This window comes from Vanessa atalanta, chromosome 28, assembly GCF_905147765.1.
Source record: "Vanessa atalanta chromosome 28, ilVanAtal1.2, whole genome shotgun sequence".
Lineage (NCBI taxonomy): Eukaryota > Metazoa > Arthropoda > Insecta > Lepidoptera > Nymphalidae > Vanessa > Vanessa atalanta.
In genome coordinates, this window is record NC_061898.1 from 2,144,265 (window position 1) to 2,168,779 (window position 24,515).

Genomic DNA, 24,515 nt, shown 5'->3' on the forward strand with positions numbered 1-24,515 from the left:
GTTCTTCTTTTCGATGTTGCGTAACTCGCCCTCGAAAGGACTTATTCACATGGGATTGAGGTTGCAAAACAACAAGCGATGGGAATTTGACTGTGAATTGCACAGAGTGATTTTACTTGGTAGGTACCACCCACTCATCAGATATTCTGCCGATTCACAGAGCCCTACCACCAAGTGAAATGGTATGGTTGCGTAAGCTTCCTGTAGCTCTCGGTATCCTTGTAGCATCTGATGCGAGGAATTCCATCGCATTGGGATAGACAGCAATAAACTCTTTGTCTGCGCGACAGTTTGCCCCGTGATCTGATAATTAAGAAGATCTTCTTTTGTTATCGCGTTCCTCTTAAAATGCGCCACCGTCTTTTGTTCTTTTCCAATTGTTCTCGATATAAAATCACCGTCCATGATTGCAGTTAGATTTACCGCTTATTCTAGCAGCTGAAACCATATTAGTTGACGTACCAAAGTACAAGCACTTTGGAATCGTTTTACACTGTATTTAACCTTCTTCTTCTTCTTCCTAAGGGCCTACTTGAATAAAGTATATTTTGATTTAAATTTCCAAACTTATGGTAAGCTGTACAATCCAAGAGTACTGCTGCATTTTTTGATTGATCGAGGAACAGATATTTTTGAACCTCTATTTCAAATAGATAATCATAGAATTAAAAAAATTTGGAGTATGTGTTTTATGGATTTGAAATAAAAAAAAAAAAAATAAAAAAAATATCATTGTCTTTATTTAAATAAATAATACTTAATGCCTTTTTTCTTTCTTGCTTCTGACAATTTTATCTTTTCTAAACAAACCTACGATTTTCTTAAACACTCTGTATATTATGTACAGTATGACGAGAAGGAAAGCAAACTGGTCCAGCATCCACAGCTCGTACCACGAGTAGAGGAGCGCCTTGGAGCGGAGATGGTGAGCGCCTGGAAATGAAAATAGCAACTTAAATAAAGCTACCTCGAAAAGGACCACCTCATGGTAAGTGGTCACCACTGCCCGTATTAGTTATACCTTAGTAGTTTAAGAAATTGTAATCATTCCTCATATCACGAAACTTGGAAACTAAATCGTTATGTCTTTTGAGCGTTTTTTTTGTTACACGACAATACTGTATTGCTGTTCAACGGTAGAATATGTGAGTGGTATCTACCCAGATGGATTATTACTAAACAAATACAGTGGCGTAGCTATCGTAGGGCCAGGTGGTGCAGTGCACCAGGGCCCCTGAGCTCTGGGGGCCCTCTAACCTAAGCTATGAAAAGAGCTTTGAATAGAGATGAAGTATGGATTTAATTTACTAACGATATGTTTAACTCACTGTATCCTATTCTTATTACTATCTATAATTTTGAATGCCAATATACGTTAAAGAGGGGGTGAGGGCCCGATTCTTTTTCTATGCACCGGGGCCCTTACCCACCTAGCTACGCCACTGAACAAATACAACTATTTCAATAGACCTTGGTTCTAGAGCCAATATGGACCAGTGGTATGGGCCACGTAGACCTTATTTCTAGATTATAGTACAGTTTTTCTTACCCGGATTTGATAAGTTTTAATTAAACTAGAGTTCAAAACGGTTGAGGAATACTTCATGAGGAAAATTGGAAATTCACATATGAGCAGATCGTTGGATTCGCTGAAAACTCGGAACCTCAATACGAGAGACAAGCTGTTGACTTACCGTTGGTCTCTATGGCGAGCCGGACGTAGTGCTGTATCAGGTGAGTGGATTTCACAGGGCGGTCAGTGAACAGTTGAGACAGGTACTTCGCTTGTTTGTAGTAACTGTGATATTAAATATTATTTTAAGGCCGAGTGTAATAAACTGAGTCAAAAATATCATAGTCAAAATATACTTTATTCAAGTAGGCTTTTACGAGCACTTTTGAATCGTCATTTAACAAACTGTATTAAGCGAAGCTACCACCGGTTCGGAATGTAGTTTCTACCGAGAAGAACCGGCAAGAAAGTCAGTAGTTACTCTTATTCAACATTTAAAAATACAGACATGTTAGTTAAATACAATTATATATGTATGTAATATATCCTGCCTGGAAGTCATCAAGTAGTTAATACTTTTTATCATCTGTTTATGTCATAATGATTTATATTGATGGGTTCTGAATAAATGGCGCTGGTTAGAGTCTCAAGCGTTTCCCTTGTAATGACATTTGAGTGTGATCCAGCGTTGCAGAACTATCGATAGTTGACCTTGAAAACTATTCAGGATATCTATAGAACTATCGACAGTATCGTTTTGATCAATACACAGGTTACACAGGTTACAGAGAGCTAGCGATACTATCGATACAATCGCTAGCTCTCTGTAACCAATACTTTTGGTAGCAGCGATACTATTGATACTATCGATATTATTGATAGTTTTGGACTATCGATAGTTTAGACTAAAAGTAATACTATCGATAATATTGCTCATGGGGAGCTATCGATACTATCGGTACTATCGAGTATTGACACGTGACAAAACTATCGATGGACTATCGATACTATCTCTAACACCTTAACTATCGATAGTCTATGCAACACTAATGTGATCTGTGATCAAATTGAAGGTACTGGCATTTTGCTGTCACTGTTGAGACGGCAATTGTGTTTGCAAAGGATAACTATATATTTATAAGTGTATAAAGCTTCAATAGTCATACTACTAAAAATACATTTTAAAGAATTAGATATATTTAAGTCTGATATAAGTGAATTCAAAATTAGTTTACGTAATATATTCAAACCTTAACTGTTTCAACTTTCAATTTGTCAATTATTTTTAACAGTTTTAACAGTGGAAAATTAATTTATTTATGTTTTAAAAAGTGTTATTATATTGTTTGGTGGAATGGTTTCAGAGCCGCTCAGTGGGGTTAGTGGGCTTACTAAAGATGGGTTATAAACAAATCTTAGGAAGGCAAGTGAGCAATTGGACAAGTTGATGATTAGTGGTCGCGTCACCAATTATACGATCTAAATTGATATTATGCTTTTACTTATACCGGCTCACTTAAACTAGCTAACCACGAAAAAAACTAATAAAGTCCTGTCACCTGTCGTTGCTTAGCATTTCTAACAGGGCGGCCTTCAGCGGCGCCCCCATATCTGGCGTGAAGTCAACCATCAGTGCGTGTCCACTTCTCACACATCTCTGCGCGTTTGAGGGCTGGTCCCCGAACACGGGGATGGCTATGATGGGGACTCCGAACCGGAGCGACTCCAGCGTGCTCAGCAGACCACCATGAGTGATGAACACTTTCAAATTCTTGTGAGCTGTAAGAAGACACGGAATTCACGTCAGTAGTCGTAAAGTGAGACAAACAGCGAAAGTCTGTATGTCTGTTTTTATTTTATTATATAGAAAGACGGAAGATAAAATGGGCCACTTGATGGTAAGTGGCCACCACCGCCCATAGACAAAGACGCTGTAAGAAATATTAACGATTCTTTACATCGTCAATGCGCCACTTTTGGAACTCAGATGTTATATCCCTTGTGCCTGTAGTTACACTGGCTCACTCATCCCTCCAAACCGGAACACATCAATACTAGGTACTGCAGTTGGCGATAGAATTTCTGATCAGTGGGTGGGTTACCCAGACGGGTTAAATTTGTTGCACATTCACGGTTAAACATTCAACCCATGACTTGCGGTCGTAAATTTTGGTTTTTAAAGATAATAGATAAGTGTATTAAAATAGTCAACATGTAACTTGGAATAAATAATATATGCGTGGGAAATAAGGGGCGATTTTATTTTTTATATTTATTTATTTTATAGATATATATCTATTACATCCTATATCCATAGGATGAACTAATACTTCAAGAAAGGAGCCTATTTATTGCTCAAGAGCTAGTGACGCACCTAAGACCTAAGTGTAGAAGATGTCCGTGAGCAGTGTTACGTTTACAACCTATGTCATAAAAACTTAATAATATATTAATATAATAATATATTAATATCTCACCAAGAATGCTAGATTGCGGCATCCAGGGTCTGATGTGGACATTTTTCGGCAGACCTTCGAGTTTTTCCTCAAACTTCCACAGCACGGTGTAAGGCAGTTCGCCGAAGAGTTTTATCAGATCTCGTCTAGTCTTCTCTGGTAGTAGTGAAGACTTGAGGACTGATCCCATGCTGAAGTATACCACACCCTGGGGGGAGGAGTCTAAGAGGTCTTGCAGGTCCTGGAATTGTATCAGATGACATCAAAATTTGTGTGGTATTCTTTGTAAAACAAAAGCAAATCAGTTTTTGTTTGATATCTGATGTGATATCTTCTGAAGAGTCGGAAAATTAACCACCTGACTGCCGCCAACCTTTAGTATAAAATAAACGAAATATATCAACCATCCCTTACACCTAATACAATACAGAATTACCCTTAGTTGTTGGTGCATGTTTTGTCCTTAGCGTCTGTAATTACACTGTCTCACTGGCTTCTCAAGAGGAGCACACAACGAGTAAGTTTGGCAGTAATAAATGGCTGTGTCCTACCCAGCCGGGCTTGCAGAAAGCCCTACCACTATGTGTTACCAAATTTGCAACCAAATTTGGGTGCTGATTATATCGGTTGGTGAAAGTATTTAACAAATACATTATCTGATTATACCTATTGATTAAGACTTAATGTTGTTTTAAATATTTTATTTGTCTCTTACCTTTGGTAGTGGGGGTATTTCTTCAGAAATGTGGTATCCTCCAATTTCAATAACATTGGGCGGTAGACCCTGAGCGGGGGCGAAGGAAGGGTGCGAGTTGACGAAGAGTATTGAGACGTTGTAGAGGGCTTCTTCGTAGGAGGGAAGGGCCACTCCTCGGGCTTTTGCGATGGGGGTGAAGTAGGTTTCGTAATCGGACTTTACCAGCGAATAGTCTAAGCTGGAAGAAATATTAGCATTGAGTTACATTAAGTTAAAACACTTTCCGTTTATGGAGAAATATTTGATGATAATATAATATTTATATTTTTTTAAAATAGGCAGGCGGACTGGCATATAGGCGTGATGGTGTGTGGTCACCACCGCCCAGAAACATTTCCATTGTAGTCATACTTACAACGATCCTGTGGACATGTATAAAAACGCAAAAGTATTCACGAGGCGACTCCAAAAGTTCATTGGTATGGGTGAGTCGTTTTTGATGGCTGGTATCATGGGTACGGATCTAACTGTGTCCACCAAGTTTTCTATATGTGGATGCATCGTCATACCACTGAGGAGTATCCATGGTACTTGCTGAACGGCTGCGTATCTGAAAAACATTAAATAAATATATCATTACAATTTACCAAGAAATATTAAAAATGAATTCTGTAATTAATTATTTATAATTATTATATGAATCGAGATAGCTCAGTGGTTGGAACGCGTGAATTTTAACCGATAGTTGCAGGTTCAATTCACCGCTGAATTTTCATTTCGTGCTCGGCGATGAAGGAAAACATCGTTAGGAAACCTGAATGTGTCTAATTTCAATGAAATCCTGCCATATGTGTATCCACCAACCCGAACTGTAGCAGTGTGGTGGAATAAGCATCAAAACTTCTCATCAAAGGAAAAGGAAGACTAACTGTAACTTTTATTAGGAGAATGTGTTCAATAAATAAAGGGTTCAGAAGATTTTTCTGAACACTCTGAATAATTTTATAGGCAAATTATAATAAAAGTCCGTAATCATTATCACACACCCGGAATCAACGTCAGAGAAAAACCACTCCGTCACGACCGCATCGAACTTTTCCTTCATCAGCGCCTCCTTGACAGCAGGAGTTCCAATTAGATCTCTGGAAATGTTCCTCGCGAACTCCCTGACCACTGACATACCTTGCTTGCCACGATCTATCATATCGATATCTGAAATGTAAAATTAAAGAATAAGCTCTAAATCCTTTCCTTAATTTGCTTAAAAAGGGGACAGGGGATCTCAGCCCGTAGTGAACTTTTACAGGCTGTTAGTTTACTGTACTACATACAGAGCGTACAGGAAAGCAAAAATTGTTAAAAAAGGTTAAGTCCCTTGTGTCTGTAGTTACACTGGTCACTTACACTTCAAATCGGAACACAACAATACTAAGAACTGTTTTTTGGTGATAGAATATGCGATGAATGGATCGTATCTACCCAGATGGGCTTGCAAAAAGCCCTACAACCAAGTATGATTAAATAAATGCTAACTAAAACACGCTAGCTAGTCTTATTACCAGTCTATTTACAAAAATACTCTATAAATGATGATTACTTATCGAAATCTTAATAATTTTACGACCAAATAAATGTACAAGATATTCCTTTTTAATAATGGGAAGTAACAAGCAACATTGTCGGAAAATTATACATTTTTACCATCGAAAAGACAAATTACAAAAAACATCTTCAGGACTCACTTTGGGTTAGCATTTGTATGTGGCTAACATCGATGTACTTCAGATTTTTTACTGGTTTCGCTTCTGGGAAAGTTGATACGAATGTTATCTGGAAAAGATATATTATGCATTAAAATATACACATATTTATTGGACGTATTACGAGACCGTTTCGTTGGTCTGGTGAGTTTATATGGCCGCTGGAAGTGAGTACACTCCCGTGCCTCGGTTAGCACGTGAAGCTATTGTTCCTGCTCTATCTTTCCGGGCCATCTCAACTCAAGAGTGGTGGTTCTAAACTGACCCTTGTGCCTGAAATTACGGGTTTCCACTACCTGCTATCAACAAGGTACAAGGACACAACCTCTCTGATTGATGGATAAAATTGGAATAAACTAAGCACTTGAAAACTTGGCATATAATGAATATTTATGCTTAAAACTTTTTAAATAGATAGGATTTACCTGATGACCAGCTTTCAAGAGCGGATCCACGATGCCCTTCATCAGATGGTAGTGGCTTTTCGAAGGCACCGATTGAATACACAGGATGTTGTAACCAAAAGCCGTGGCGACAACTGACAGGAACACTAGCACCGACTTCATGGTCTGAAAGAAGAACTAATATTAAGACGTTTGAACGATTTCCTAATTTATATTGGCTTTAACAAGACACTGCTAATATTCAACCATGAAGATTTCCGAGAGAATATCTTCATTTCTTATAATTAAATAAACGTTAATAGAGCAATGGTTTACGGGCCGCCCAGCGATGTAAGAAGTCGCAGTCGCAGGGCTATTGTCGTCTCCACTCCTGACACAAGTGGTAAACTTAAAAGGAGGGCTATATAGGAATATAATTGCTACTATTCTAACGCTGTTGATTTATATCATTGTTGGTTATTTAATAAACAATATATATAGCGAAAGATTGGACTTATTATAGGGGGGAGGGAGGGGCACGCTGGGCAAGAGGGTTGACGACCGCAGGGAGCAACTTCTGTAGCACGTTGGAGCAATCATGTACTCAAGGTGGCCGCTAGGACGTGGATGAGAAGGGCCGAAGATCGGGCTCAGTGGCGCGCCTTGGACGAGGTCTACGTCCAGCAGTGGAACAATACAGGCTGATCATGATGATGATATAGCGAAAGCGACGTCGTTCCAACTCACTTGCGTCCCTCGACACTTCTCATATTTCCACCATCTGGATTTTGAAACAAAACTTTAACGCGTAACTTACACGCCACGGCCCACGTTACGTTACATGCGGAGTATTTAATAAGTAATAATACTTAAATTAAACATCTCCGAAGGGCGATTTGTTTTTTAATTAACACTTTACGACTTACGGTTTAAAAAACAATGTTAAGAATGTGTTTTTGTTTAACGTGTGAATAGTAATGGACAGATTTATCAGATGTCTGTTGGATGGCAGTAGATTCTACGGCCTGGATATAACAGATCGCGAGGTTCTGCGTTAAAGCCCCAGATCGGCCAATAAATACATTTCAACTAGGCATTACATAATGAGCTAAGGGTAAGAAAAGAGTAAGGGCTTTTAATCTATGTATTTAAGGTATTGAGAGGTCCATCATGCTAATGTATTAAGTAAATTAAAGTTTTGTTTTAAATTAAAGATCATTCGTTTAGGGGTTAGCCTATTTGTTTTTTTTTAAGTATTTCCTACTTCTGCTTCTAAAAATTCTCAGTAACAGCTCGGAATTTGGAAGAACGTAAAGCTGTTGATCCTGCGTGGAAGGCGAAAGAGTGCATCTGTATTTACGCACACACTTGGACTGGTTTTCCTTGGTCACGATCCATTCGATATTTGCATGAAGAACAGTGTACCAGCGAGTGTCTCAGTTCAACTGCTCCTAAGACTACAAATAAGTTAACTACAGTAAGTACTGCTGTTTGGCGGTAGAATATCTAATGAGTGAGTGGTAACCAAGAGATATTGTAAAGCCCTACCACCAACCATTCCGTATTATAAACATGTCCCACTTTGTTAGGTAGTCTCCCTTGAGAACTGCCGACGTGACCAAAATCACTTAGCAGATCATCGTAATCATGATTCAGACCGATATACAGACTCAGAATGGTGTTCGTCTTCTGTTTAGCGTTTGCTATCCAGTTATTGCCAAGGAAGTGCTGCGCGAAGGTCATCGGCTATGATCATGTGTCCACACACTGATACTGCCACGGTCGAGTGTATCGCTATGTGAAGATGATTTTTTTTTTATGATATAGGTAGGCGGACGAGCGAATAGGCTGATGTTAAGTGGTCACCACCGCCCATAGACAATGGCGCTGTAAGAAATATTAACCATTCCTCAAATCGCCAATGCTCCACCAACCTTGGGAACTAAGATGTTATGTCCCTTGTGTCTGTAGTTACACTGACTCACTCACCCTTCAAACCGGAACATAAAAATAGTAAGTGTAGTACTCGTACTATCACAAATATGAGTTATTGGCTCGTTATGTCACCAGTAGCTAGGGATTACACGTCCGCTCTCACCACCGGCTCGCGCGCGACTGTCCCCCCACTACCCGTGTACTCGAGACAAGTATACAAACACTACATCCCTTCCTTAATATAATTATTTATTGAAAATATATCCTTTTATAAATATAGCTAATATAATTGTTGAAAGATATATAAAAACACAGAATAATTTTCCAACAAGAAATTTTAATAATAATCACTTAGTACTATAATCAAGAAGTTTAAATTTTGTAATAATATTTAGTAGACAATTTTATACTATAAAGAATAAACTTAGATAATAAACCCAGGCGTACTATTTATTCACTACTAAATCTACTATTTCCTTCACTCTGATCCATTTCATTTTCCTCCTTTTCCTCTTCAATTTCCTTTCCACCATTGTTTTGAACTTTCCATTCACCTTCAATTTTTTTTAAATGTATAACATTGCGTCTAAGTGTTTGACCAGTTTCTTCATTTCTCACGAGTACGTCTCCACCTTCTGTTCTTTCCACTATGTGCGGAGTTAATTTGTAATTAACTGATAATTTATTCCCTTTTTCCATGTCCTTCACATATACTTTGTCACCTTCTGTGATCATTGTTTCTTGAGCTCTTCGCTTTCTATCTCCGTACTCTTTTCCTCTTTCTTTATGTATTGCATCCCTGTCTCTAACTTCTGAATCGTCCAATACACGTTCACTATATAACAATGAAGGAATTTTGTCTTTATTCATCCTCTTAAAAAATAGTTCGGCAGGTGTTTTGCCTGTTACAGTATGTGGTGTCGAGTTATACATCATTAAATATTCCCATACAGCTTCCTTTAAATCACTTTTTTGCACTTGACTTATTTTTAACCTTTTTAAAATATCTCTGTTTTGTCTTTCTACTTCGCCATTCATTTGAGGCCAGTAGGGAATGGTGTTAAATAGTTTTATATTACACTGTCTGCAATATTCTTTGAATTCCTCACTTATGAATTGACGACCGTTGTCTGCTGTGATAGAAACAGGATAGCCAAGGCGACTGAATGTTTCTTTTAATAATTTTATAATCTTTGAACTCGTTATTATTTTAGTAAATTTTATTTCCTTGTATCGACTATAATAATCAATAATAACTAACAAGTATTCATTATTTGGCAAAGGTCCAAGTAGATCTATTGCAATATCTACCCAGGGAGCAACAGGGAGTTCTCTTCGCTTCATTGGAACTGGTGGGGTAGGCAAACCGACAACAGTGCATCCTTTACATTGTTTTACAAGGATCTCGGCATCTTTATCTATACGTGGCCACCAAACCTTTGACCTTAGACGACTTTTCATTGCAACTATTCCCGGGTGACCTTCATGCGCTGCTTCTAAAACCCTCTGTCTTAATTCTTTTGGTATGACAATCCGACTACCCCTAAGTAAAATTTTATCGTAGAAACACAGCTCTGATTCGAAAATTTTATAGTCTTTAATAGAGTCATCCCAATTATTATTATAAATCCCTCTTTTGACATTTTTTATTTCTGGGTCGTTTTCAGAGCTCCTAATGATATCTTGCATAGGAACTGCACAAGGGCGTGCCTGTTCTACTATATGTTGGACATAATCTTCGATAGTTCCCGAATGTTCATTCGAATATTTACAAAGTCGAGACAAAGGATCGGCAATGTTTGTTTTGCCAGGTTTGTATTTAATATCAAAACGATAAGTCTGCAATCGTAACACCCATCGCTCAACTCTCGCACAAGGCTTTGATTTAGGTCCAAATAAAAACTCCAGAGGCTTGTGATCCGTAATAAGGGTGAATTTTTTTCCAAATAAGAATATATCGAAATGTTCAACAGCCCAAACTAAAGCAAGCGCTTCTTTTTCCGTTTGACTGTATTTACGTTCCAAGTCCGTCAATGTTCGGTTGCCATAGGCAATTACTCTGGGACCACTACCATCATTTTGAATTAATACTGCTCCTAAGCCCACCGGACTAGCATCAGCAATAACCTCTGTATCATCATTAGCATCATAGTATCCCAGTGACTTGACCTTCGATAATGCTTCCTTCAACTGATCGAATGCCCTATCTTGTTCGTCTTTCCACAGATCCTCAATATTTGCCTTTTTTCCTCTCTTTTGCCTCAACAATCTCTTCAATGGCTCAGTCGTAGTTGCAATATTTGGTAACCATTTGTTGATGTAGTTAACCAACCCCAAGAAGCTCTGAAGTTCTTCAATGGTCTTGGGAACACGAAACTCTGCAATGCTTGTCATATATTTTTTAAGTGGTTTCGCTCCGTCTGGTGTCAATTCATGCCCAAGAAAATTTATTTTCTGTACCTTATACACACACTTAGATTCATTAAGCAAAACGTTATTTCCTTTCAAGGTTTCCAAAATTTTTGATAATCTTTCATCATGTTGTTGCTCATTTTCGCCATAAACTAAAATATCGTCAATAAAATTTATTACTCCGTCTAATCCCGCTAGTATTTTCTCTAATATTTTCTGAAATAATTCGGGTGCACAGGTGATTCCGAACATCAATCGCTTATATCTGTATAGTCCTTTAGATGTTATAAATGTCGTTAAGTGTCTGGAATTGGGATGAATTTCCACCTGATGGAAAGCATTTTTGATGTCTAGTTTGGAGAAGAATTTGGCTTTTTTAATTTTCGGCAATAGATTATCCATACAGGGTAAGGGATGATTTTCCCTCATAACTGCCATATTAGCCCGCCTCATATCAACACATAACCGTAAATCATTGTCATCTTTTAGTATAGGAACAACAGGTGAAACCCATTGAGAAGGTCCCTGTACTTTTTCTATAATGTCCAAATCAAGCAATTCCTGTATTTTATGTTCAACCTTTTTTTCAATAGGAATAGGTATTCTTCTATATGGCTGTGATACTGGTTTGCACTTCTCATCAATGGGAATTTCGACCAGAACATCCTTTAATTTTGGAAAAGGTTGGTTTTTTTTTCTGACCTCATGTACACCAATGCCTAATTTTAAGACGCCTAACCCAATTGCGGTTTCTTTTCCCAATAGATTTCTTGATCCGCCATTAATTACATAAACTTTAGTGTACACAGATCGCCCATTCGTTTTAATGGTGGTATTAAAAGTTCCTTTTACATCCAATGCTGTTTTACTTCCATAAGGATATAATTTATTATTTGAACCTTTGGTTTGGTTGCATACTTTCACACCCTTCATTTTTAACATTTCCCAAGCTGTGTCAGTAATTAGATTTAGTTTGCAGCCAGAATCTATTAACATATCTAGATTAACACCTCCCAATAGACATTCAATCATAGCATCTTCATCATCATTCATATTAAAAACATATTCTTCAGCTGTCTCTTCTTCAATAGAATTTACATCTTTCTCTTGCCTTTTTCTTTTATATTTATTGTCTTCATTTTGCTTATTTTCAAATTTCCGTTTCTGTGGTATTGTCCTGCACCACGCACTGAAATGACCTATTTTGCCGCAAGCGTGACAAGTTTTCTTTTTTGCTGGACACTCTTGATTTGGCAAGGTGTGTGTAATGTGTCCACATCTTCCGCATTTCCCTTTTCCTGATTTAATGAATCCTGGCTTAATAGAACGATTTTTTATTGCATTAATATCAGAGCTATTCGAAGTGGTAGTCTTGTTTTGTCCATATCCTTCTAGCTGATACCCCACAGCTTCTAATGTATTAGCCTCCATAATAATTTTATCAAGTGTTACATTATCTCCTAGGGTCAATATTTTCTTACGAAGTTCTGATGATGAACATTTCTCTACAATCTGGTCAATCAAGTTCTCCTCGGCATTACTAAATTTGCACTTCCCTGCTTGATTTCGGAGCCTAACAACAAACTTTTCAAATTTTTCATTCTCCTCTTGTTTAATTTGGCGAAAAATATGCCTTTCATAGATTTTATTTTGCTTTGGAAGAAAATATCCATCAAGTTTTTCGATTGCAGTGCTGAATACATCAACTCCTTCGGAGGCATCTACATATGCTCCAGGTAGATTGTAAATAATTTCTTGTAGGTCCGATCCTCCTAATAGTAATAACGTAGCCCTTCTTCTTTCAGGTCCATTAATTTCTGTAGCGTCTAAGTAAATATTAAAAGACCTTTTCCATTTTTCCCATCGTAACGCAATCGTGGCGTTGTCACCTTCTAGGTCAAGTTTTTCTGGGGGTGGAAGTAGATTTGCCATATCCGAGTGATTTTGGGGCAACCTGAAACCGAAATGCTTTCTATGCACAAAACATTCAAGTACGTATGATTTACCATTAAACAGGAATGCTCATACTGCATTTTTTAGGAAAGGCTCACATGGCCTATACCACAAAACACAACTTTACAAATTTTTGCGTATGGTTTCTAATAACATGAGGCCCATACTGCCATTTACGCAATAACGTGCAGTTTTTATTTGTTAAAAGGCCCGCACTGCCTACACACAATTACGCATGGTTTTCATTTATATGAAGGCCCATACTGCCTGCACGTAGGTACGGTTGTCTTTCACTTAAGTTCCCGTAATGCCAACTAACAATAACGCACGGTTTTCATTTCTATGAGGGCCCGTACTGCCTCCACACCATATTTGAATCACAGGTAAGTAAAACTTCTTTGTGATAACTGGGTTACTACGTATACAGTATACACTTTATTTTTATTTCATTGTATAATCTTGTATATTATTTTTATTATTGTTATTATTATTTTTTTTTTTGTGTTAAACTTTAACTAATAAAATTATATATGTAAATCAATAATGTAAATTCCAACTTATTCAAAATGTTATTAAGCATTAACTTTTTAAAGTCCATCAAACGACTTATCGATCGAAGATCTTAATTGTCACAAAAAGCTAAGAAATATGTATCTGGTATGCATATTAAAATGTGAGTCGTGTTTCCAAAAGTACCTATATAATATTTAATGTCAATATTGGTTTACCCTAACTATCCATATGAATTATTTTATTAATTATTTTTGTTTATTATAAACCTTGCATTAATATTGTACTATTAGAGCTGTCTTTATAAACGCAATGTCATAAGAAAATAATTATGAATTAGGTCTCACATAATGTCTATTGTAATTTACTCTGTAAATGCTTAATAATTGGGTCTTAAAGAATGTTCCTTAACTGTATAATTTTTTTAAAAATTGACATCTCTCACTTGCTTCTGGAACGTTCTCGAATGTGTTAATATACGGATTAAAAATCTTTTCTCATCTCTTTGGTGTTTGCATTTCCAACATTAATCTATCATGTACGACATCGCAAATTCTTTTTACTCGTCGCCACTTGTAGTACTCGTACTATCACAAATATGAGTTATTGGCTCGTTATGTCACCAGTAGCTAGGGATTACACGTCCGCTCTCACCACCGGCTCGCGCGCGACTGTCCCCCCACTACCCGTGTACTCGAGACAAGTATACAAACACTACAGTAAGTACAGTTGTTTGGAAGTAGAATATCTGATGAGTGGGTGGTACCTACCCAGACGGGTTTGCTCAAAGCTTACCACCAAGTAAACTACTCTTTATCAACATTTAAAATACAAAGTTATGTTAGTTGAATGCAATTATATATCTATATAATATATCCTGGAAGTCAACAAGTATTAGCTCCACGCTCTTTATCAGCTGTTATCTTATTATGATTTCAAATGCATTCTCGTTAGAAACACTCAATGGCACACCCATTGAATGTAATATGTAAATGAACTCCTAAACAGTTGGATGGTTCAGAAGGCACAGAAGGATGATTCAGATACTACTGATAGTAATAGCGATACCAATGCTACTATCGATAGTATCGATAGTTTTGGACTATCGATAGTTTAGGTTAAAAGTAATACTATCGATAGTCTATCGATATGCAACACTAGTGAACATTACGGCTGAGCCGAGTATTGCGTCGAATACGTGAATCTTAGGTTTGTTTATATTTATTCCTTCTTCGATTGGAATAGATTACGCGTGTTTATCTCCAATCTCGAGAGACCCAAGCCACAGAGGAATTTCTGCGGTATGTTTAAATCGATTCACATGGAGCTGTTAATTGTTTCGGCATCAAGGTTAAGTGCTACTACAGATAACGTCAAAATAGCTATTCCGTGTATCGAACTCGAACGTAAATTGTCGTTGATATCTAGGAAACTTTATGGTCAGTTTCAGTTCAATTACAAGTTAATAGTTTGACTTTATATTTATGTAGGCTATTATTTGGTATTGAGTAAGAAAATTAGTTATTCTCTCCATTACATAGTATACAACAAAGTCGCTTACCGCTGTCTGTCCGTATATATACTTAGATCTTTAAAATTACACAACGGATTTTGATGCGGTTTTTTTAATAGATAGATCGATTCAAGAGGAAGGTACATGTACAATATAGTAGAGAAACACTGATAATTTTAAAGGTTTCTGAAGTGATAGAAACCACAACGACCATTTATTATCCTTTACTTTTAATGAGAAATAATGGCTTATTTTCAAAGCGATTTTGAGCAATACAGCATTAATCTTTATAAAATAAAGTACTTTAAATACATTGTGCATTTAATATAGATCAATATGACCTTTTATAGCATGTAATTTCAATGAACATTTTCGAAGATATTACAGATATAAAACGCAGGGACATAGCGGTTCGTATTGTCTAATGACTGAAAAACTGAGAACGTTGTAAGACATTCTGTAGTATATTTAGTATCAGAATTGCAACCGTGCGAAGCCGGGGCGGGTCGCTAGTTGAGTATAACTCGATATGAAGTCAATTCATTGTCGAAGGTTGTTTATTTGGCGGTTCTCCTCGTTTTGGAATGTATCATAATTATATAACGGTGATTCACACTGACACACATATTTGTACTAATTTAGATGAAATATGGAGGAAGGGTACAGGACAGTTTTTTAATTCACGCCTCGAGCTGCTGAAATAGCGTGTCGCGGTTTCTGTGTTAAAGTTTAATACATATCGGTTCAGCTTGTATTGTATGTATTTATTTGTATTGTAACTAACATGACTGTATTTTTAGATGTTGAAAAAGACTGACTACTGATTTTTTTGCCGGTTCTTCTCGGAATCTACGTAAAACGGTGGAAGATTCACTTGATATATCTTGTTAAATGATTCAAAAGTGCTTGTAAAAGCATACTTGAGGTTCGATTGATGAATTGATAAAAATTTACGCGGAAACTTTTGCCGTAGTAATGATATTATGTTCACGATAACAATCTTGATGTTACTGTTGACACTTGGTATATAAATGGAACCGGAGAACACACGATCGTATGTACATTCAGAGTAAGAAAACCTTCGTCAGTTTTCAAATTCATTCCTTTATCAAGCCGTAAACTCTTAGTACCTTTTGAATCATTGATACAGCTTTTGAATGCTATTATACTATTTGCTAGATGCGACTCATTATGACATTGCGACGCAATACGTAAAACTCAATCGGTAAAGCAGGTTATCGCGCACACTGAGCACACGAAAATATATCTTAAGGTGACGAACCTTTTCTTACCCCGACTGTACATAACACGTGGTTTCCAATTAAAAAAGAAGGTTTTAAAAGTCGTGTATCTATAAATTATAAGACAGATGTAGATAGGTCTTGTGATGATGAGAGGTCAACACTGTCCATACTGGCGCTGTAAGAAATGCGTCATTAACCTTGGGAACTGAGATGTTATGTCAATTGTACAAACACAAGGTTATACTGGCTCACTCACCCTTTGAACCGAAACACAACAATACTGAGTACTGCTATTACAGAATATCTGATGAGTAGGTGGTACCCAGGTTAGCTTGCACTAAGGAAATGTGTCTCTACTTCAAGAATTATTTCGAGTGATAAAACTTTTCTAAATTAAATTCAAATCAAATGTAATTATTAATTCGAATCAAATTATTTAGATAATTTAATTATTAATGTTACATAGTTTTGATTTATTTTAATTTATATATTTGCTGTAATTTGTTAATTTTTGATTATTATATAAAAGGGCACCAGACTGCATTGATATATATCGAGCAAGCCGTGTACACATGCTTAGGAATGTAATCTAGCTCAAAATTGTGTAAGACCGTAATTTTAATGTATGTTCTGATTATATTATGTTTGTGTATCTATGAATACATAAATAAATAAATAATAATAACCTTGTCAATAAAACCAAAATGGCGAACAGCCAATGGACATATTATATATATATATATATATATATATATATATATATATCTTTTCTTTCTGTATTTTATTTTATTTTCTGAGGTCATGGCAGTCTGAGCAGAGGAAGTTTGAAATGACTCCCGTGCCTCGATAAGCGTGTAATTTATATCAACGGTCGTGTTGAACGATTTATCATTGGGTTGTATTACCTACAATTAATTTTATCTATATAATAACAGAGCCGAGATGGCCCAGTGGTTAGAACGTGTGCATCTTGGGTTCAAGCCCAGGCAGGCACCACTGAATTTTCGTGTGCTTAATTTGTGTTTATAATTCATCTCGTGCTCGGCGGTGAAGGAAAACATCGTGAGGAAACCTGCATGTGTCTAATTTCAACGAAATTCTGCCACATGTGTATTCCACCGACCGCACTGGAGCAGGGAGAGAAAGCCTTAGCCCAGCAGTGGGAAATTTACAGGCTGCTAATGTAATGTATGTAATATAATAACAGTTTAAGCTGATTTCTGCCCCAGCGATTATGGGAAGATAGCTGCACGTAGAAAGAGCTCTAGCCGTAGATGAGCAGAAACATTGAGAGGATAATAAGAGAGGAGGAGGAAAACATTGAAGAGGATTATTGATGCTATTTAGTAAATTGTTACGATTTAACAAAGAGAGCGGAAAATAGTTACTGGCGTGCAAGAGCGGTGCTACAAGAAAAAAAAATTGTTAAACGTAAATAAATTGAGAGTTCATTGTTATCGACAAACTCCAATTTTAACTGAACTATTATATACTGTTTGATATTAAAAATTCCAATTGAAGTTTACAATTAGATTCAATCAAAACAAAACATGTCGGAGGTTTCGAAGTTCCTAAATAATATTTTGAATAAACGCGAAAATTCGCGGGTGACCCACTAGTTTATATATTAATACTTGAAAAAATAAATTTGTCCCCCTTTTTGCCAAAAAGATTGGCAAAGATTTGGCAGTATTAAAGTTTACGTGGCTAAAGAGAGTAAAAAACTAATATTTCTATAAAATACGCCTTAATCGTTTAATTACGCCTTAATAAAAAAAAACATTACACACACTACGATACGTTTAACACATATTCAGGATATCGATAGTACTATCGATAGTATCGATAGCTCCTCGTGAGCAATACTATTGACATTTTTTTTTTTTTATGGAATTGGTTGGCGGACGAGCATATGGGCCACCTGATGGTAAGTGGTCACCACCACCCATAGACAAAGGCGCTGTAAGAAATATTAACCATTCCTTACATCACCTTTGCGCCACCAACCTCGGGAACTAAGATGTTATGTCCCTTGTGCCTATGATTACACTGGCTCACTCACCTTTCTAGCCGGAACACAACAATTTGGCGGTAGAATATCTGTTATTTGGCGGTAGAATATCTGTTGAGTGGGTGGTACCTACCTAGACGGGCTTGCACAAAGCCCTATCACCAAGTAAATAATGATAATAATAAAATGATTACGGCAATACTATCGATACTATGGATAGTATCGGTAGCTCTCTGTAAGGAATACTATTGGTAGCAGCGACACATTTGATAGAATTGATAGTTTAGGTTAAAAGTAATGGTTTTTGCAATACTATCGATTATATTGCTCATGGGGAGCTGTCGATATTATCGAAAGTATTGACACGTGACAAAACTATCGATAGTCTATCGATATGCAACACTAATTCATAGTTTACGTATATACTGCCAATGACAACACACGTCGTGTCAAAAATGAAAATCAATGACATTTAAATTTTTTTATTGTAGTTGTGACAAGGTATCGTCTTATTGAGCCTAACTTTTCCTATGTATCTTTCAAATCAACGCATCTAATATTAATTTTCGACCAATGGACGACCACTAGTAACATTAATACTGCAATTAGGGGTAATACTGCAATTATTCCGAGGGTTAATTGACGCGCCTTGTGCAGAACTGTTCCAATTACAAAAAAACATTAATGATAAATATAAATTTATTAAGATTTATTAAGAAACAAAATGTTATGACATTAAAAAATGACGTGTATTGTGTTTAAAATAATTAACATAGCATTATGTAACGGGGTTACTGTAAAAATAATTATACAAATGTCATTATAGTTTTCAAACAAAAAAACGTATTATTAGCATTATTGTGAGTTTAGTTTCTGCACAGCACCGTCCGACTATGAGTTTAGCTTCTTAATCGATTCAATTATCGATTTTTATCGATTTCAAGTCTACATTTAAGAACATTATATTTATTTATTTGACAACACCAACAAGTAGTACAACAAGAATACACATTAGCATTAGCAGCCCGTAAATGTCCCACTGCTGGGATAAAGGCCTCCTCTCCCTCTGAGGAGAAGGTTTTGGAGCATATTCCACCACGCTGCTCCAATGCGGGTTGGCAGAAGACACATGTGGCAGAATTTCCTTGAAATTAGACACATGCAGGTTTCCTCACGATGTTTTCCTTCACCACCGAGCACGAGATGAATTAATTATAATATAAAAAAAAATTATAAACACAAATTAAGCACATGAAATTTCAGTGGTGCCTTCCTGGGTTTGAATCCGAAATCATCGGTTAAGATGCACGCGTTCTAGCCACTGGGCCATCTCGGCTCAATACACAATAAGAAGAATACACAATAGACCAAAAGTCATCATAATTAATTGGGTAATTGCTTACTTTTGTACAGGTGTTCTAAAATTACTTGAAAATTGAAATACAAGTCAACATTGTAAGAATTAAAAAAAGTTAATTGATAATATAAAAATTTATAAAATAAAAAAAAAACTAAATCAAAATTAAATTTAAATAGTTTTTTTTTAGTTAAAATATTAAAAAATAAGTTAAATTAAATTAACGATTGAATGAGTGAATTTAAATACATTGTTAGAATTTGTCAAATGTCATGAATTATTATTTATATACATTTTTTTTTCTTAAAATTACGTATACTGTCATTAAAAATGTCAATGTCAGGATAAACCGTTGAATTATTTTTGTCTTTAAGCCAAAATTAAAAAAAAAAAAAAAAATGTTTGTCTTTATATCAACTTTAATGGATAATGCATTACATAAGTCTGCATAGATTGTGTAAAATCTAACATTTCACGTGACATCGGCGAAAGAGTCTGTGCCCTGCCACGAAAAAAAATTAAAAAAAAAACACCTATACTATTCTATGCCCTACTAGCACAATGACTCTCGGAAAATGCCTTGATACAGTATTTCAGAAAGTGTTTACTTAGTAGGTCATTGTGCTAGCCCGTCTGGGTAGGTACCACCTACTCATCAGATATTCTGCTTCTAATCAGCAGTATTGTTGTGTTCCGGTTTGAAGGGTGAGTGAGCCAGTGTAACTACAGACACAAGGGACATAACATCTTACTTCCCAAGATTGGTGGCGCAATGGCGATGTAAGGAATGGTTAATATTTCTTACAGCGCCGTTGTCTATGGGCGGCTGTGACTTACCATCAGGTGGCCCATATGCTCGTCCACCATAAAAAATATTAATAATACCTTACATGAGATCGCATATGGCATGTTTTAAAAGTTTGTTTTTTTTATTAGATTACATAATGATGATTGTCGTTGAAGCGAACTTTAGTTCAACTCTCACTAAGAATTTAACAAATTATTTACATGAACGTTATTGTCTATAGTATACGCTATTCCGAACATATGAGGAGAAAAGCCAAACAAACAACATTTGACAGCAAATTGACGCGATATCATTGGTCGAGCGCTTGATTAATCTGTGATATTCACTGTGGATTTGCGAAAATATGCCGTTTTGAACGTCGACGAAACTGTTATCAGAAATTTTGGAAGTAAAATTAAAGTGGATATAAATTAAGTGTAATAGTGTTGTATTATAAATAATCGATCTTGACCCCTTTGTCTATGGTCGTCTTCAATAGTAACACAAGCTTTAAGCTTAAATAGGAATATTAGTAATTCGTTATAATGAGACATTGATACTATTATTTATAATAAAAAAAATGTAGTCCCGGGTTGGAAATAGGTTCCGTATTTTAATTCTCCCTCGAGGGGGTAAAATGGGGGTGACGATATTTGAGCTATGGGTAAAGTTTTATAGTATTACTTAATACATATTAATAATAAACGAACAAAAACTATTAACATTACATAAAATAATATAAATATCAAATATAAATACTAATTTAAAATGGCGTTTAAAATAAATTACTTGATAAAAACAATTAAATTGCATGTAACATCATGATAATGATTATAAATATTATAATTAATGTATTTAATTAGCGTTACTTTAGAACAATGAATGGATGATTAATTATAATTTCCCGCCAAATGATTTTAATAATTTATTTTTAAACAGACTAAGGTATTACAACTTGCAGCCACAGGTGACATTATAAAATTTAAGTTCGCCTTAAAAAAAAAATGGGGTAAAATATGTTGGGGTCGGTGAAGACTGGTTTTCGAAAATGAATCCGAAACTACAGTAAATTTCCGCGCGTTATTTATCGTAATCGCGATAAAAGAATTCACAAGTCAATGAACTTCGTTATGATTTTTATTTTTATTTTTATTTTAAAGCTGGGTATAACAAGAAGCGTCCGAAGTCACTTTATACTATTATAAACATATTAAGCTTTTAATTTGGATGTCAGTTAGGTCTAAGTGGTCTTAGTAGTCCACGTGTAGACGTGACATTTACAAGGATAATCATTGTAGATGATGAAATATTGTAGGACTCAATTGAAACTAATACGTAGGTAATTATGTACAAATTACGTAATTATTGCGTAAATATTATATGTTTATTTAGAATTGAGTGCAGGTGCAGTATTTGTTAAGGCTTTATAGTTTTTCCTTAAGCCAGGGTAATTTTATTTAAGTTTTTAAAAATAAAATTAATATAGTCCTATTATTCAACCTTTATTTTAAATCTAATTTGATGAAAGTATAATTCGTTCCATTTATTCATTAATATACAGTCGACAGGATATCGAGTAATGTACTCAAACAAAACTACACACACACAAATATGGTATATCAAATTTGGATGGGACCATTTTTAAGGTATCGTTCGAATAAAAAACAAGTTATCAAAATCAGTTCATAATAGCTACAAGACGTAACAAACAATACCGACAATTTCATGATTGATGAACATCATTCTTTTTCAAATCCGATAAAAAACATTCTATAAATTCAGACTAAGGTTAAATTTACAAAGCCAGGTTTCATACATAATAATAATTTAAAATAACAATAACACTCACAGTATTTGTATAATATTAGTAATTATTACCGGCATTTCCTGGCCACAAGAAAATATATTTGTCTGTTTAAATAGTATCAATAAAAAATGTTCAATTCATCAATAAAAAAACATATAAAAACAGAAGGGAATATTCGATAATTTGTATCGTTCTGAAATCTAAGACAACACGAAATAAAAAAAAAAGACTGTGAGGCCATTTTTTAATATAACACGAATATTTTATAATAAACTAATTAACACTATATTTAAAAAAATTAACTTACTCGTTTTTGTAATAGAATGACTCCAATTTTTAAAAATATTTTAACACATCACAGTCAACAAAACCACATTCCAAATTTAAACTATATTCTTAAAAAAATTAAAAGTCCGTCGGTAACGGGCTACAGATTCCAAGTTTAAATTATTACTGAGGCGCTTAAACGTACAAACTATGTCAAACAAACAAGTCAACAACGGATTGCTAATTATTGCACGCGAAAATGACACTCAATTACTATATATTTAAGTGTCATTTTAGTATACATAATATCTCTTTATTAATTGAACGTGGAATATTGTCACTGGTGATGTATGCGGAATATACAGTCTATTTTTAACTCTATCTTGAGTGTTTTATAAAGCAAATTACCTTGTTTAATGTTTTCATTTTCGTAATATGTAATTTTATAGATATTTTAAATTGAACTCTATATTAATGTTTTATAGTACATTTCGATTTGTTTTTGCTTTGAAACACCGTATTGTGTATGTTGTTATTTATTTAAGAGATGTGCGTGATTAAATTTCTGTGAGCATCGAACCGGTACTGTGTCAACGTATTTGCTTTCTCGCTCTCTCTTAAAACTTCTATATATATCTGTCTTGCTTGCAATTCATTACCTAGATGTAAATAGTTAATCGTGTTTGCGAGGAAATAAATATATTGCACTTTTTTTTTTATTTGTGAACACACTTTTTAAGGCAAAGGTATTCTTTGAAAATGGTAATGTTGTCGTTACTGGTTTCGGCACGGCAGCCTCTCTCGAGCATATATATAACGGGGGGCCGGCAAGATTGTTTGGTTCGGAGTCACTATTTTCGACATACATATTCACGAAATACAACGAATCGATAGATGAATTTAACATTATTTCATAGGATGCGACACCATCCGTCATATCCCTCTTGACAGCTGACATTCTTGACCTCACTAGCCATCAAGTGATTCCAATCAAAGTATTTAATTATATATGATGCTATGACATATATAAATATATATATGACCTCCCGTCAGGAGGTGTACAAGTAGGACAAGTTTCATAACGATTTTTTTGTTTTTAAGGCAATTTTTGTGGAAAAAAATCAAAAAAATTATGAAATAATCTTTTTCCGTCTCGCATTTTTAAATTTGGTCCGATAATTATTGTTTTAATATTGATAAATAACCAGTATTTATTCGTTTTTCTCTTATGAGAAAAATACATTTTAATTGATACTTTTTTATATAAATTTTTAAAGTTTACTTATTTTGAAAAAATCTAAAAAGCGTGATAACTCAAAAATGGTTCACATTTGCATATGGGGGTTAAAATTATCGCAAACAGTCACCCCTATCACCTCCTAACGGGAATACGTCGAATTACCAATAACCCTGTATATACATTTTAATAATCGCTGGAAAACGCATTTACGCGTTTCCCCCGAATGAAGTGGGTTGTCGTTGTCAGCAGCCGAGATCCGAAATCCCGTCGAAGGGCGCCACTGAATCACTCGTATGTACGTGACGTACCGTGGTTGGGCCACCTGTGCGGGCCTCCAATATTGTATCCAGCCTACAACCCGCGTTGCAGAACTATCGATAGTTGACCTCGAAAACTATTCAGGATATCGATAGTACTATCGATAGTATCGCTTACACCTTAACTATCGATAGTCTATAGATAGTCTATCGATAGTGGACTATCGATATGCAACACTACCTACAATACAGGACATACTGTAACGATGGCTTTACGTGAACTCCAGGCACGGGAGTGTACACCTATCTTTCATACTCCGAGCTGATACTGAGAATTGTTCATATAAAACTCAATAAATATTTATCGGACAGACCTAGCTTTGAATCCAGGACTAGACCAACTAGACAATCTT

The 24,515-nt window shown here is 35.5% G+C and overlaps 1 protein-coding gene across 1 annotated transcript; it reads right to left on the bottom strand.

Annotated features, from left to right (window-relative positions):
* Positions 1 to 715: 715 nt before the first annotated feature.
* LOC125074605 (UDP-glucosyltransferase 2-like) lies at positions 716 to 22,779 on the bottom strand. The gene is made up of 10 exons (XM_047685961.1): positions 22,646 to 22,779; positions 6,852 to 6,995; positions 6,409 to 6,496; positions 5,713 to 5,878; positions 5,082 to 5,276; positions 4,685 to 4,904; positions 3,991 to 4,210; positions 3,073 to 3,292; positions 1,695 to 1,798; positions 716 to 933 (listed from the first exon to the last, which is right to left on the bottom strand). The coding sequence occupies exons 2-10, from the start codon at positions 6,990 to 6,992 to the stop codon at positions 758 to 760; spliced, it is 1,530 nt and encodes a 509-aa protein (XP_047541917.1). The 5' UTR covers positions 6,993 to 6,995; positions 22,646 to 22,779; the 3' UTR covers positions 716 to 757.
* Positions 22,780 to 24,515: the final 1,736 nt, after the last annotated feature.